The sequence below is a fragment of the Camelus bactrianus genome, chromosome 28 (assembly GCF_048773025.1).
Source record: "Camelus bactrianus isolate YW-2024 breed Bactrian camel chromosome 28, ASM4877302v1, whole genome shotgun sequence".
NCBI lineage: Eukaryota > Metazoa > Chordata > Mammalia > Artiodactyla > Camelidae > Camelus > Camelus bactrianus.
The window spans coordinates 15,124,273-15,141,870 of record NC_133566.1 but is presented as its reverse complement, the minus strand read 5'-3'; the positions used below and the strand labels follow the sequence as shown (position 1 = coordinate 15,141,870).

General features: G+C 38.3%; 1 protein-coding gene across 1 annotated transcript in view; it reads left to right on the top strand.

Moving 5' to 3' along the window:
• The window catches only part of VWA3B (von Willebrand factor A domain containing 3B), a 126,064-nt gene that overhangs the window by 70,801 nt on the left and 37,665 nt on the right, over nt 1-17,598 (top strand). Inside the window, 5 exon segments of the mRNA XM_045519631.2 lie at nt 4,308-4,435; nt 6,794-6,951; nt 12,631-12,744; nt 14,176-14,263; nt 14,349-14,505. Of these exon segments, the coding sequence (XP_045375587.2) occupies nt 4,308-4,435; nt 6,794-6,951; nt 12,631-12,744; nt 14,176-14,263; nt 14,349-14,505 (645 nt within the window).

Here is a 17,598-nt window from a genome sequence, read left to right as displayed (position 1 = left end):
AGTAAAATTTACAATTTCTAGTATCCAGTCAAATAGAACCAGGTATGTGAAGAAGCAGGAACATACAGGTCCATAATGAAGAGGAAAAGCAAACAGAAAATTAAAACATAAGTGTAACTGACTCAGATATTAGTATTAGAGCATTAAAACAGTTATTTTAACTGTATTGGTTTGTTGAAAAAGTTAGGGAGAGACATAGAAGATACAAGTAAGACACAAATCAAACTTCTAGAGAGAAAAAATGCAATGTATGAGATGAAAAATACATGGAACAGCAGATAAGACATTGCAGAACAAAACATTAGTAAACTGCAAGGCAGCAGTAGAAATATCCAAGGTGTAACACAGAAAAGAAAGAGAATTAAAACCAAAAAACAAACAAAAAATAGAAAAGAAGGCATCAATGAACTGTGGAAAAATTCAAGTTGCTTAATAAACATAACTGAAGCAATAGTGACCAGAAATTTTACAAAATGGATTAAAACTGTAAACCAGAGATTAAGCGAGTTCAGAAAGTGACTGATTACAAGATCAGTACATAAAATTCAAGCACATTTTGATAAAGTAAAAATGAACATGCAGAAGTCAAAATTAAATTTTTAGTACCGTTTACAATTGCTTCAAAGAAAATGAAATATAGGTATATATTTTTAAATATGTACAGAATTGTTATGCTGAAAATCACAAAACGCTGAAGAAAGATGTCAAAGAAAACCTAAATAAATGGACAGGCATATACCATGTTTATGGATTGAACGAGTGAACATGTTAGAGATCTATTTGATCTATAGGTTTGATTCAATTCTGATCAAAATCCCAGAATTGTTTTTTACAGATGTAGTTGAGCTTATGCTTAAATTTATATGGCAAGTCACAGACCCTAGAAAATATGAAAAAATCTTGAAAAAGAAGAATAAAGTGGGAGAAATCATTGTTTGCAATATTAAGGCTTATGATATAGCTGCATTAATCAAAGCATTGTGGCTTTGGTGGAGAAATAGACACCTAGACCAGTGGAACCCGGAACCCGGAAGTATACCCAAATTGATTTTTAACAAAGGTGCAAAAGCAGTTCAATGGAGGAAACGAACCTTTTCTAAAAGAAATGGTTGGAGCAATGGCCATTCAAATGCAAAATAATGAACCTTAACCTAAGCCTCACCCCTCTTGCAAATATTCACTCAAAATGGATCATGGGCTTAAATGTAGAACATAAAACTATAACAATTCTGGAAAGGAATATGGAAGAAAATCTTGAGGACCTTGGGCTAGGCAAAAAATTTTTGGTCTTGAGACCAAAAGCATGATCCATAAAAGAAAAGGCTGATAAACTGGACCTCAGCAAAATTAAAACCTTTTGTTTTGTGAGAGACCTTGTTAAGAGGATGAAAAGACAGGCTACAGACTGGTATAAAGTATCTGCAGTTCCCATTGGGGAAAATCGGGTAAAGAGTATATGGAATCTCTCTGTATTATTACAGCTGCATGTGAATCTACAGTTATAGCAAAATAAAAAGTTTAATTTTAAAAACCCAATTTTCTGGTAAAGCAAAAAATAATAATAAATTCAACATCTAAAAGATGCTGCTCAAAAAGTCACAAATTACCAAAACTCTTTCAAGAAGAAGTAGATAACCTGAACAGCCCTACATACATTCAAGAAATTGAACTTGTAATTGAAAACCTTTCTGCAAAGGACTCAAGTCCAAGAAGACTTCAGTGCTGACTTGTATCAAACATTTGAAGGAGAAAATAATATCAATTCTACACAAACTCTTCCAGAAAACTGAAAGGAGGGAATGCTTACCAGCTCATTCTAAGAGGCTGATACTAACCTGATACCACAATCTCACAAATACATTATAAGAAATATATTGTGTAATATCCTTTAGGCATACAGATGCAGAAATTCAGAACAAAGTTTAGCCAGTTGAAATCAATAATATATAAAGAGTCCATGCATAATTATCCCAGAAATGCAAGGTTGGTTTAACATCTGAAAATCAATATGCAATTCACCATATTAATATACTTTTTAAAAAGTTTGCAATCATCTCAATTTATGCAGAAAAAGTTTTGACAAAATCCAACATTCATATCTAATGAAAGCTCTCAACAAAGTAGGAACTGAATGGACTTTTTAAATCTCAATGGCACTTAGGAAAAACCTACAGCTAATACCATACTTTAATAGTATAAGATTATATGCTTTCACCCTAATGTCAGGAAAATGACAAGGATGACTGTCACTATTCCTATTCAACAGTATAACAGAAATTCTGGTTAGCATGATAAAAGCAAAGGGCAGGAAGGCCATTGAGAAAGAATGAAGTAGAACTCTATTTTCATTCCACATGGTTATATGTGCAGAAAATTCAATGGAATATACAAAAATGCTACTCGAACTAATAATTGAATTTAGCAAGATTGTAGAATACAAGGTCAACATACAAAAGTGAATTTTGTTTCTACAAAGAACAATAAAAATTGAAATAAAATTATTGTTTGCAATAGCATCAAAAATATGAAATATGTAGGGGAAAATTTGTCAAAATATGTGAAAGGCCTGTACCCTGAAAACAAGACATTGCTGAGAGATGTATCTTGTGTATGGGTCAGAAGACATCACAATGCTAAGATGTGCTTTTTCCCTCAGTTGATCCATAGACTCAATAAAATTCCAAACAAAATCCCAGCAGATTTTTTGTAAACATTGACAAACTGATTCCACGGAAATGCAGAGAATTCTAAATAGCCAAAACAGCTTTGAAAAAAGAAAATCAAAGTTGGGGGACTAATACCTAATCTCAAGACTTATCATAAAGCTTTAGTAATCAAGACAGGGTGGTATTAGTGTAAAGATAGATACACAGATCAACAGAACAGAATATAAAAGCAAGAAATAAACTGACACTTACATGGACAACTGATTTTCAACGAAGATTCAAAGGTAATTTAGTGGAGAAAGGATGTAGCTTCCCCCCCCCCCCAAATGGTGTTGAGACAATTGGATATCCATATGGAAATAAATACACTTTACTCCCTACATCACACCATATTCAAAAATTAAAATGATACATGGACCTAAATGTAAAATCTAGGGTTCCCTCCGTCTAGAGGAGAACATATGAAAAAGCCTTTAAGGCATTGTGTTAGACCAAAAAAAAAAAAAAAATTAACTAGGTTATCAAGAACATGGTTCATATAAAAACTAATTGATAACTTTGGTTTGATCAAAATTAAAAGCTTCTCTTTGAAAGACAATGGCAAGATAATGAAAAGACAAGTTGTAGACTGGGAGAAAATGTTTTCAATTTGTATATCCAATAAAGGACTTAAATGCGTAATATATAATGATCTCTCAAAACTCAAGGAAACAAAAAAGGGGCAAAGGATTTGAACAGATACTTCCCAAAGAAGAAATATACATGGCGAATAAGATCATGAAAAGATGCTTACCATCATTAGTCATTAGGGAAATATGAATTAACCTTGATGAGATACCACTATGCAGCTATTAAAATGGCTAAAATTATATAACTGACCACCTTAAGTGTTTCCAAGTGGAGGAACTAGAACTCTCACACATGACTGGTGGGAATGTAAACTAGTACAACCATTTTGGAAAACAGTTTGATAGTTTCTTTAAAAGTTCAGTATCATCAATCATTCCACTCCCTAGATACATACTTAAGAGAAATGAAATCAGATGTCCTTACAAAGACTTGTGCACAGATGTTTCTAGCCTTAGCATTTATGATAGCCCAAACCTGGAAACTCAAATGTCCATCCACAGGTGACTAAATTTTGGTATTTGGTACACGGTAGAATACTACTCAGCCATAAAAATGAATGTACTATTGACCAAAAAAAAAAAAAAAAAAAAAAGAAAAGGGGTATATACTGTATGATTCCATTTAAATAAAATTCCAGAAAATTGAAACTAATATACAGGGACAGAAAGCAGATGAGTAGTTGCTTGGCGGAAGAGGTAAGAGGGAGGGCAGATTTACAATGGGACACCAGGAGACTTTGGGGGATAGTGGATGTGTTTAGTATCTTGATTGCAGTGATGACTTCACAGGCTTGAATGTCAAAACTATTCAAGTGGTACACTATACATACATTGTTTATTTTACTATAAGTGAATTATACCTCAGTTAGGCTGTTTAAAAATAGAACAATATAAGAACTGCATGAAATTCTTCAGATTCTTCATTTCCTGATACAGTTGGCTTCCTGTTAGAAATGTTTGAAATTTGAACTCTCATACAATCTCGTAATGTACTCATTTATTATTTTGGCAGAATGAAGACCTGACTCTTTTAATTAAGGAAATGGAGCAGGGATGTAGTGACCTGGAGAAGGTACAAGACCTTTACTCAGAGTCCTTGGTCATGGACTGGTGGTACAACGGCGAAAAGGATGGAGACAGGTGCGCGTGCCAACGAGCCCAGTCGCCCCTCGCGGGGGGCTCCGCTCTGATGCTCTGCTCGCTCTCCTTGCCACTTCTTTCTGCAACACTTTGTGAGACTTCTTTTAAAGAATCACATAGCATGATTGCGTTAGGAATTTTGTTTAAGCAAAGGCAAGTCAGAATCTAATAATTTAATAACTCTTGGCTTACAGAGGCCATGTATTCACTTCTCTATGTAAGTTCTGAAATCCCTGCAGGCCCCAGAGGATGGCTTATCACCACCCAGTGTGGACAGGCCCCCCAGTCCAAGCTGTGACAGAGCATGAGCAAGAATGCTATGTGGTGAAGGAGGTTTGACTCTGGGTCTGGAGGTTCGAGGTCCAGACTTCATTTTGTGCATGTGACCTTGGTGAATCCCTAACTTCTCTCCACACCTGTTGGTTGCTCTAGGCCTCCATTTCCTCATCTTTAAAATGATGGCTATGGTGGTAGGATTTAAGATAGATTTCTCAGGCCTTTTCCCACCCTATATTCTAATATGTTTCTAAGTAGTCCTTAAAAATCAAAACCACCCCAATACTCAGAAAATGTAATGTCATCTTATTTAAATGATTTCACATTGTACAGATAATCAAGTGTGCCAGCTTCCTATAAATACCCTAAAAAGAAGATGTCTTTTTATTTAAAAGAGTGATAACAAGATGGAAAAAAGTTGAGAATACATATTAATCAGGATTTTATCTTCTCTGAAACGTACTGTCTTCCTGTTAGCAAATTAAGCATTTAATGTGTGTGGGCACAGGGCATGAGCATGGAACCAGTAAACAGAGATAAGTGTTATACCAGGCATCTCTTGTGAGATGTTACAACACTATTTTTTAAAAAAATATTTGTTTGGGAAAGCTCAGATACATCTAAATCTGGAGATTTTGAGCAAATAAACTAAGAATCAGTAAGTGGGCAGCATATCAGTGTAACTTGCCTTCTCTGTTCTCTCAGCCAGTGCCTTACCTGTCTTCTTCCCCTTGCTTAATCAAACTAAAATACCCCGGGACAAAATAACAAGCTGTTGTATGGAAGTTGGCGTGGTCAGTTGACTGTATCTGCTACTGATTGACTAGTAAATGTATTCGTGGTTTTATATACATATACTTATATATTTTGGGGGCTGGAAGGGGCAGGTTCTAGAGTTATGCAGAGGAGTGTTTTAATCCAGGCTTCCCACCATTACATGTTAGCTAACTTTGGGCAAGTTACTTAACCTCACTGAGCCTGGGTTTCATCTATAATGGGAATAATGGTAGTCATGGGGTTGTTGGGTGGATTAAATGAAGGTGTGCCTGGCACATAATAAGAGCTCTGAATTAATATAAAGGAAAGAGTAAAATGCAGGGCCTCATTCTACAAATATCATATTTCCATATATCCGGGTAACTTCCGTATCATTAGGAAAAGTTAATTCACCCACTTAGCTATAATTGAAAACAAATCGCTTTGTTCGAGCTTTCCACCAGGTGAAAAAAATGTTATAGACCCCAGATCTCCTCTCCCTTCTTTCTTTTTTCAAACATTCATTGAGTGCAAATCATGCACCAGGTGAACTGGGATGCACAGATAATGTAAGCCTGGTCCCTTGTCACAGGATGCACGCACAAAGGATTAGGGAACACTGGGTGGGTAGGCATGGGGGTGCGGGGTGAAGGGAGGATGGCGTGCTTTCCAGTGTTGGAACAGGAGATTGTTCTGGAAAGTCCTTCCTGTGGCTGCTATGTTCAGAGCTTCAAAGCTTCGGAGAAGGCATGTCTGGGAAAATACTCAGGCGTTTTGGGGATCCCTCCTGGCCCGAGATCTTCACCAGAATGGCTCACCATGATCTGGTGCTGGCGGGGGGGTCTAAGGCTGGGGTTTCCCTGGCTTTTATAAGAGCAAGCTCTTCAACTCTTTGGTTAGAGAAAAAAGGTTTGTGTAATGCTTTCTGGTTTACAGCAGGCTCTCTCTGTGTTAATCCTCACATCAGCTCCATTCTGTCAGTGCCCAGCTGACATTTCCTGCAGTTCATAGATGAGGAGCGTGACAAAGTTTAGAGAGGACTGAGTGACTTCACTTAGTCACGTGGCTGGGCAGGAACAGAGCTGCGATGTGAGCCGTATCTAATGACTCCAGGGCTGGGCTCCTGTCCACCCTTCTGCGGGGAGCAGGCATAAATGGCTATTCTTCTGTTAACTAAATATAAGGGGAGAGGCTCACTTCCTTAAGTTTGCAGCATTCAGCACGATTGTATTGATCTAACTCTGCCTTCTTGATGAAAATTTTGTTTCCCTCTCCTTTTTGTCTCTTTTCCTCTTCTTTGTCTACTTTTTATCTAAATCAAAACAGGCATCAAAAAGAAATCTTTTCTATGGCTTCAACCCTAGAAAAATGTGCAAAACCTCATTCTGATGTCGAATCAACACGAATGTCATCCCCAAATATGTCGAAAGTAATAGAGGACCTTTCAAGTCAAAAGATTCAGAAAAAGAAAGTTCTCCATGCAGGTATCAGTGAACAAAATGGCCTAAATCTCATTACTGGTTTTCCTTCAATGCAAGAAGTTAGAACAAAACCAAAGCCACATAGTATTTTAAAAGAAGACCAATCCTGGTTTTTTTTTAATTGAAATTTTCATTGTATATTCACAAGCAGTTGTGAGAAATAGTACAAAGAGATCCCATATACCTACTCTTTACCTAGTTTCCCTAAATGTGACATCTTGGGGGGAAAAAAAGTCCAATTTTTCAGCTAGGATAATGACATTGATACAACCTGTGATCTTACTCAGATTGTCCCAGCTTTACATGTGTTCATTTGTATGTGTGTGTGTGTGTATTTCTATATGATTTTTTTTTATCACATGTGGTTTCTTATTTCCACTACCACAGTCAAGATACAGAATATTTCCATCACCACAGGGATCCCCTGCATTGCTCTTTTATGCTCACACCCATCTCCCTCCCAACCCTTGGGAACCACTGAGTTCTCCATTTCTAAGATATGTTAATTTCAAAATGTTATATAAATAGAATCATACAGTATATAACCTCTGGGGTTTGGCTTTTTTCACTCAGCTTATTTTCCTGGGGATTCATCCAAAATTTTTTGCAGGTATCAACAGTTCATTCCTTTTCATTGCTGAGTAGTATCCTGTGATATGGATGGACCAGACTTGGTTTAACCATTCATCTGCTGAAGGACACATCTGGGCTGTTTCCAGTTATGGGACTGTTACAAAGAAAGCAGTTATAAATATTTATGCAAACATAATTTTTTCATTTCTTTAAGATAAATGCCCAGGAATGCAATTACTGGGTCATATAGTAATTGAATGTTTAGTTTTATGAGGAACTGCCAAACTATTTGCCAGAGTGGTGTGCCATTTTTCATTATCACAGCAATGAATGAGTGATTCAGTTTCCCCACATTCTCACCAGAACCTGGTACTGATTGTCGCTATTTTTTATTTTAACTGTTCTGCAGTTTGTCTTTTCATCCTCTAATTAGGGTCTTCTGCCAAGCAAAAACTTTTAATTTTGATAAGATCCAGTTTATCACTCTTCCCTTTTATGGATAATGCATTTGGTGTCAAATCTCAGAACTCTTTCCCTAGTCCGAACTCCTGAAGTTTGCTTTTACGTTTTCTTCCTACAATTTTTGTAGTTTTATATTTTACATTGAAGCCCATGATCCACTTGAGTTAATTTTGTATGAGGTGTGAGGTTTAGATCAAGGTTCTTTTTCTTTTTTCTTTTTTAACCTATACCTGTTGCTTCAGCACCTTTTGTTGGAAAGGCTATACTTAGTCCATTGAATTAATTTTGCATCTTTGTGAAAAATCATTTGGGCGTATCATTGTGGGTTAAATCTGGATTGCAAGTTTTGTTTCATTGACCTATGTGTATATCTCTCCACCGATACAATGTCTTGATTAATGCAGCTGCATGGTAAGCTTTAATATTCTTCCAACTTTATTTTTCTTTTGCAAAATTATTTTAGCTATTTGAGGGCCTGAAATTTATGCTTAAATTTTAGAATATATTTGTCTATGTTTATTAAAAAGCCTCTCTGAGATTTCAGTTGGAAATGAATTAAACCTATAGGTCAATCTGAGAACAACTGACATCTCTACGATGTTGATTCATCCAGCCTCTGAATGTGCCATTACCCAGGAACATGACCCATGAATGTGACCGTATATTTAAGTCTTCTTTGATGTCTTACAGCAGCATTTTCAGCTTATGCCTCCTATACAGGTTTTGTTAAGTGTATACCTAATTATTTCATTTTATGTGGAATAATTATAAATGGTATTGGTTTTTAAATATAGGTTTCCATATGCTCATTGTTAGTATATCAAAATGAGATTGATTTTGTGTGTTGATCCCATAACTGAAAATCTTACAGAACTCATTTAGTGGTTCTAGGAATTTTTTTTTGTTTTTTTGTATTTTGGTTGGTTGGTTGGTTTGGGGGGTGTGTGTGTGTATTCCTTACGATTTTCCGCGTGGACAATATGTTATCTGCAAGTTGGGACAACGTTGTCTTCCTTTCCAGTCTTTCTGGCTTTATTTCTTTTTCTTGCCTTGTTGCAGAAGCTGGAACTTCCAGCACTGTGCTTCATAAGAGTGATGAGACCGGGCATCCTTGCCTTTCTCCTGGTCTTAAGGGGAAAAGATATTTAGTCTTTCACCATAAGTATGATTTTAGCTATAGTTTTTTTTATAGATATTCTTTATCAAGTTGAGGAAGTTCCTCTCATTCCCAGTTTTCTGAGAGTTTTTATCATGAATTGAGTACTGGATTTTGTCAAATGCTTTTTCTGTGTCAGTTGATACATCATCTGATTTTTATTCTTTAATCTGCTGATATGGTAGATTACACTGATTGCTTTCAAATGTTGGAGCAGGCTTGTATGTCTGGCATATCTCCTACTTGGTCTCAGTGTATAGTTTTGGTTTATTTGCAGTGCTTTTGAGTGTAACTCTTTGTATGGTTTTGTAATGGTTTCTCTGGGTATAACAGCGTATGTATGTGACTTTTAACAGTCTTCTGGTATCAACATTTTACCATTTTATGTGAGTTTGGAAATCTTAATTCAATTTAGGTTTCTTTACCTTCCCCAGTTTTAAATATCATTGTCTTAAGTATCAGGTGGTGCTATAATTTTTATTAAAATCATCAAATATGGTTTATAAATCTCATGAGGAAAGTGTAATCGATTGCATTTACTGTATTTTTGCTCTCTTTTTTTTTCTTCCTTTCTGATTCCCCCAAATTCCTTCTTTTATCATTTCCTTTCTGTTTGAAGAACTTCCTGTGTTTAGTCTTAAAGGATAGATCTGCCGCCCACAATTATTTTTTACTTTTTCTTCGTCTGGGGATGTTTTTATTTTCTCTTCATTCCTGAAGGACATTTTTGCCATATTCAGAATTTGCAGGTGATTGTTCTTTCCTTTCTGTAGTTGGAAAATGTGCCTCTTCCTTGGGCCTCCTGCCCTGTAAGTGAGAAATCTGCTGTGGTTTGAGTTGGTGCTTCTCTCTATGTAATGCATCCTTTCTCCCCAGCTGCTTTCAAGATTTTTTGGTCTCTAATTTTCAAATGTTTAACTACAATGCATCTTGGCATGGATTTCTTCGGGTTTATTCTGTTTGGGATCTGCTCAGCTTCTTGATCCATGTGTTATGTCTTCTGCCAAATTGGGGAAGTTTTCAACTCTTATTTTTTCGAGTGGTCTCCCAGTCCCACTTTTTTTTCTCCTTGTCCTTTTGGGACTTGGAAGATATGAATGGCGGATATTTTGTTATTATTCTACAGATCCCTAAGGCTCTGTGTCTTTTTTCATTGTATTTCTGTCATTTTCACTCTGCTACTGAGTTCATTGAACAAGTTTTTTGTTTCTGTTGCTTTATTTTTCAGTTCTGCAGTTTTCACCTAGAAATGTTTATAACTTCGTTTCTTAGCTGAGATTTTCTGATTGTTCATTTGTTTGAAGAAAATTCATAATTAATCGTTGAAGCGTTTTTCTAATGGCTTCTCTGAAATCCTTGTCAGATAATTTCAACTTGTGATTCATTATGGTACTGGCACCATTTGATTGCTTTTTCTTAATTAAAGTGTGATTTTATTGGTTCTTGATACGATAGGTGATTTTCTTACAGTATCCTGAGCATTTTGTCTGTTATGTTAGGGACCCTGGGTGCTATTTAAGTCTTTTATTTTAGGAAGTAGTTGTCCTGTTTAAAGTTAGCACATAGGCCTTGGCCTGCTTTTATGAGCTCCGGTTCCAATGGCAATTTCCTTTTCACAGCCTTCATGGTATTATTTTGATGCTTGATTTTCTGGTGTCACTGGGGCTCCTCCTGGTCCCTGCTGGTGCTGCCTGAGAGAGCCAGAATGCTAGATGTCTCTCAGTGCTGGCAGAGGGGGTAGTGGTGGCTTCCCCCATCACACACACAGTCTCTTGAGGGTCCCTGTGTCTCTGGGCAGGAGAGGAGAGCCTCAAACCCTTAAGAACCCAGAGCTGTTTGCTGTAGCTTGGTCTCTTGTATGATCTGTCTACTTGTTCTGATACCTCTGGTCAAGGGAAGAATATCTTGGGCCCATGGGGACAAAGAGGATTCCCATACTGGCCACTTGTATGGCAGCATCCCTTCTCTGAGTTCTGCCCGCCCATTCCAGTAAACCTGAGTTTTGCTAGAAATGCTGCTTGCTGTTCGTCCTGAACGTTCTAATGGCCTTTTGTTGCTTCTACCATTTCCCTTAGATTCCCAAAATCTAAGGCATCCCTGTACTGAATTTTTATTCCATTTCAATTTTTAATGTGGTAGAGTGATGAAATGTGGGGACTGACTGTACAGAGCCGGGGGAGTAGTTAAATGCTTGAATCCACTGCCAGGTAAATGTCTTTATTCATTGTTTGCAGAGTTTGCGAATAGTACAGTTTTTGTGCTTGGGGACTTTTGGGGCTAAATTCACTTTCATTTTGACACACCTCTTGTTTTTGCCCAATGATTTTGATCAAGGTGGCTTGCCCGTGTAGTCAGGGGCAGGAGTTCAGCTCTCCTGTATGTATCATTTGTCTCTCTTGCTCACAGACGTAGCTCCCAAGAAAATTTATCCTTCTTAATTCTTTGTTATAGAGGCAACCAAAATAGGAATCATCCTATTTGTTGCCTAGAAAAGCAAGGAATAGCACATAGCACACTCCTTACCTTTCTGTGCATAAGACAGACAATTTGCAGATCATTAGCTAATTTTCACACTAATTATCTAATTTCTTGTAAGAGAGGATAAGTCCCTTCTTGTAGAAAATAGGACGCATTTCATTTATGAATATGACATAAAGCCTTGGGGTATACATAAGGCTTCTGGATTGTGAAGTACAGAACACTTTTACAATTAGTGCGGTTTCTGTGATCACGTAGGAAAAGTAATTGGCATGTTTTGGTGCAAAGTCATTATCCTCTAGAGCACACGGATTAAATGTCAGTATTTGCTAAGTGTCTACTTGCTAGTTGAAGGGACTCAACAGAGGGTAGAAAATAATACAAAGGTCTGGACAGCAACTGAGGTTGGCAGAGTCTCTTAAACGGTCTTCCGATGACGTCCCACTCTAAACCCCGCAACCTGGGAATATGATAAGGCATCACTTCCGTGGATGTGTTATGTGGCCCCAAGCCAGGGTTGTCTGGGAGAGCCCGGTGTACTCACAGGAGCCCCTAACAGCAAGGGCTTTTTCCAGCTGGTGGCAGAAGAGGAAGTTAGAGAGACTTGGAGCCCCAGGGGAATGAGTGTGCCATTGCTGGCTTGAAGGTGGAGGGGGCCAGTGAGTAGGAATGTGGGTGCTTAAGGAGCTGTCAGGCCTCCCCCCCACCCCAGCCCCCGATTGACAGCCAGCAAGGAAACAGGACCTCGGACCTGCAACTGCAAGGAAATAAATTCTGCCAACAACCTGAATGAGCTTGGAAGCAGGTTTCTGTCCAAGAGGGGTGGAGCTGGAGCTCAGATCAGTGGCATAAGCCCTTACTGCAGCATTTCCTTGGTGACAGAACTATCCCTCGAGGCTTGGGAAACTGAACCGGCTTTTTTTTAAAATAGGGTCCAAGGAGATATTTGCATCTCATCAAGTACCTCCTTCCATGCCAAATTTCTTTAACCCTTCTCCCTGTGTTACCCACAGAACCAACCAAAACCAGCCTGCTCAGAAGTCAGATGTCTGCCCTTAGGAGCTCAGCTTGCAGTGGGAGGAAGGATGGCCCATCTGATGCCGGCAGGAACATGCCAAGTGACAAAGGCAAGCCAACGAGGGTCTCTGTGTCAGGAAGCCCAGGCTGTCCCCCCTGAGCCCAGTGTGTCTGCTCCTAGAAGAGCTGGGGAGAGATACTTTGAGGGGAAACAAACCATTTTTAAGTGAGTCCAAATTTATTCCCCTTCAAAGGGCTCCCTGGTAAATTAGGTCTGCTTCCTTTAGTGAACTGGATTTCCTTAGGGCCAGACGTGCCTCTGTCGTGCCTGAGTGGTTCAACACACCGCGGCTCTCACATAACTGCGGTGCTGGTGGTAATGCCTGCCACCACGCCATGGTTTGAATTGTAAAACCTAATACTTCATGGCTGGTTTATTTTCTTCCCTTCATTCACAAGAGGCGCCATCGGATGAGCCCCTCTCTGATCCATATTGTCAGCCTTTTGGCGGCTAAATGTGAGGAAAATATGATTTTTCCACTCAATTTTTATTACTATTGATAAAGATCATTATTCTTAAAATAGGAAAGTTCTAGACATTTAATTCCTGTAGTACTTTTCCCTACGTTTCAAAGAGTTGATAAATAATCAGCCCCAGCTAAACACACACACACACCCACACACACACACACACACACTCAATCCCCTAAGCAGTAGGAAGCACCTGAATGACAAATTTGCTCCTGTTGTTATGGGTCATAGCTTAATCAAACCTTGTGTTCTTCAGTGCTGACTGGTGTGATGGCTTTTCCTCAGTTTCAGTTAACCTGCCGTCTCTCCTACGTCTGCTACACGCACTGTCCTTTAAAGGGCTTGTCATCTGATGATTAGAGTATGATTTCTCAGGCATTTAACCAGGTCTCTCCCAAACACCCCTCCGTCTAGATGCTGCTGATTCTACTGGCTAATACTCCTTTCATCTATAAATCCAAGCTTATGTAAGGATATACACATAAAACTCTAAATAGTAATGTGAAAATCTGAACCTACAACTAAACAGGACCTAATAGGGATTTCAGTCTTCCACACAGAGCTGAGGAATTATGGGTGGGTAAGGGGGAACTGTCAAAAACTGAAATGAGCAAGGCTCTCCTGTGTAATTAAGGGGGAGTCTAATGAGGGCGACTCTGAACGATCAGTGGTAGGTGGTGTTCTTGTTTAACATGTTAAAGGTGTTTTCTGGAGAGAGAGAGGAGGAGTGCGTCTCATCCTTCCATGGGGAGAGATCTCAGTTGGTATGGGGTGTGGCAGATGAGGGAAACAAGAGTAGCACCCTGCTCACCCACACGCTGGTCTTTAGTGTCAACTGCGAATGAATCTTGCCTGAGAACCCGTGCTGACAGATCGGTGTTCTCCAAAATATCGTCCATTTATTGGCCCTCAGTCACAGCTGAACTCAGAGATAAGTGTGGAGTGGTCTGTATTGTGATATGAACCTCACAGATGAGGAAATCATACAGCCGCTATTTCCCTTTCCACAGAAATGGGCCTCCTGCTGACAGATGAGTTTCCCGATGACAAGACATTAGAGAGATTGACCCGAGAAGGAAGCCAAGTTTCTGACCAAGAGTGAGTACTTGAAGTTTTCCTAGAACAGCTTTGTTATGTTTTTATTTGATTGAAGTTTTAAAACGTCAGAGTCTTGTGTTCTTAGTTCTTCAGAGATGTCTTCAGCAGACTGGCTCAAGACCCATGGCTTGGCTGCCAAGAAGCTCACCATCATGGATGCTTTGTCAGTGACAGCGGTCCCCCACAACCCCACCTACGTCCCCATCCTCGACAAGCATGTCGTTTCCAAGGTCTTTGATGAGGTAAAACTGATTTTCTGTATGTGCTCTGCTTAAGGTGCTTTTCATTTCCACCTTAAATAAAAGTAGTCCATTGAGTGTCTTGTGTAGTTGTAATGGATTTCAGCCATTGGGGAAAAAATTATTTGCAAAGGCAGTAAAAAGGAGAGAGAGAATATCTTAAGCATTTTGGCTTCTAAGCTGAGAAGAAATTGGCCTTTGTTGGCTTGGCAGTTCATGGCTCGTTGTGATGGGTGGCAGTGTGGAGCTGCAGAAATGTCTGAGAAGCCTCTAAGTCAGGGTCATGAGTGAATGTCATTCAATATCAAAGGACAGGGAGAACACGTGAGACATTCTGTCTTTCTTTTGCTTATCTTTTTTTCCTGAATATGGTGGCATCTTTTTAATCATAAAAGTCTCCAAAGGAAAAAGACAGAGAAAGACGGATGGAAAGAGAAGCAGAGACAGAGACAGAGACACAGAGGAAGAGAGTGGTTGAGAGAGAGACTGAGAGTGAGTCATCAGAGTGAGAGTCCTGTCCTAGATCTAAGGAGAGAAAGAGCTTCCGGTAGGAGGGTGTGGTAGGGTTACTGTGGAGGAGGGCCCGTAGGTACAGTAAAGTTTGCCTTGAGTTGGGCAACCGGAAGGCACTTGCCCTGAGCAAGAACAGAGCCAGGGGAGCAGCAGTCAGACTGCGCGGGGATGAGAAACACAAAAGAAACAAAAGAACTCTGTATGAGGATTGGACCTTGATGCTTCCTGGCAAATATAGCAGCAATGAATGATTTAAATAAGAAATAATATCCTTCAAAGACCTTATCTCATACTGAAATATTTACAGAGGAAATGAAGGATATTTGGGATTTGCTTCCATATAATCTGGGGGTGGGGGTAGTTGGGGGGAAGGGAGGAGTAGATAAAGCAAGATGGGCCATGAGCTGATAATTGCTAAATTTGGATAAGAAGAATATTGAGTAGGAGGAGGCTCATTCTACTATTCTCTCCGCTTTTTTATGTATTTGGATTTTTCCATAATAAAAAGTTGAGAAAAATCGAAGGCAGGAAAACTTTTTTTTAAAAAAGGGCTTTATCTAACTGGTCTTATAATAGCTGAGATTTGATGTATTTGGAAGAAGCAGATGAAGTGGTGGACTCCTTCTACTGGTCACATTTAAGCAGTTATACCCATGGAGTTCAACATGCGTCCTGGTTTGACATGACCAGCAATTCCTGTTCAGGAAGTTGGGTGTGTGATCTCTTAGACTGGGTTCCTGATGACTTTGCCTCAGGGTGAGCAGTCCTGTCCCTGGCTGTGACCTTGTGACTGGCAGATTCTGTTTAAACCTCCAGTGAACACTAACCTGATTAGTCAGATACCAGCTTATCACTTGAACTTGTCTCCTTCCAGCAGCAAGAAACTGAACACTGATTTATTTCATCTAGGAAGTGTGGTGACAGCTTCTCATATTCTCTGCATTTATTTTATTAATATTCTTGAGTTTTATTTGAAAGAAAATATATTTAGTGAACTCTCCCCAGAAACAGAATTTTGTTGTGCTTATCACGTCTCCTTCTAAGCTTCCCAGCAACCTGAGATACATTGAAAAGTAAATTCTCAAAACACAAATATGAGAAGTTAGGAAAGCAAACACATAAAATCAAAGGAAAGATTTATATTAAAGTGTTATTAAAATTAAATGTTATTAAAAATTAAAATGTTATTTTTGCATAAAGCATATAAATAAAAAAAGGCAGATCTCAGACAAATATTGATAACATATACAACAAAGAGTTATAAGAGTAATATCTTAAATATGTGTGTTTGTGTTTGTATCCGTGTAAGGTAACAAGTGCGCATGGTATGTGTGTATGTAAGTCAGCACTCAGTACACACACAAACATACACCCATATCATAGAGGAGTAAGAACATGATAAATATCCTAGTGGAAAATCTAAAGGAAAAAAAGTCAAAACCGCATACAAAAATATTTCTTACTGATAACCAAATATATGCATTTTTGAAAAAATGCAAATTGAAAAAAAACAATTAGACAGCTTTCCCCCATTAGCAAATTTGTAAGGTTAAAAACGATAGTAAAATAGTGATAGCAAAAAATAGGATGAAATTAGAACTTTTACATCCTGCTGGGCAGAATATAAATTGGTGTAACCTTGGCAATATATTCAGAGGTGTTAAGGGCTACAATCTTTCCTCCAGCAAATCCATATGTAGATATTCCATAATCTCCAGAAGGAAATAATCAGAAATACTGAAGAGTATGTTCAGTGAATAATTACTGTTGCCTTATATCTAACAGAGGGAAAGTTGGAAACAACCTAAATGTCCAGTAGGTACATCCATGTGATGGAAGATCGTACATTTATGGAATGTCATGTTTCTGAATGCCATGGGGGAAAGCTCTCAAAATAATGCGAAATGAAAAACTCGGGGCACAAAACCGCATAGATAGTATGTTCATTTGGTTACCCTTTGCTCTTTTACCAAAGTGATACTAGTGTTTATCTGAGGGGTGAGATTATTAGTGATTTGGGGGGTTTGTTTGTATAACTTCTCATTTTTGTTGTAGTACTTTCAACTCTGGACATACATTAATGATATGCTGGGGAGAAAAAGTTAAGAAAAACAGATCGAGAGTGAGTGGTAAAATGGTGCAAGTGTAAAGGAAATGACATTTAGTTTATTTAGTGGTTTATTTCTATTTGATAAGTAATATATGAATACATTCTCAGTACAGAATGACCATATAGAAGTCTTTAGAGGGAAATGGGAAAGCTCTCTCCACCACTCTTAGTTATGAAGGAAACACTCTGAATAGTTTGGTGAATAGCTTTCCAATCCTTTTCCTACACACACAGACACACAAATACATACGTGTGCACACATACATACACATTATTTATACATATATACACATAACAATTTAAATATACAGAACAATTCTAATAAGGCAATACCATATGGATTTGCTATTTTATCTTTCAAAATTATATCTTAGAGACCTTTCTGTGTGTGTAGATATGGGTCTGTCTCATTTTTGTTGGTTGCATTATTAATGGACATTTACATTATGTCCTTCTTTTCCTTATTACAAACA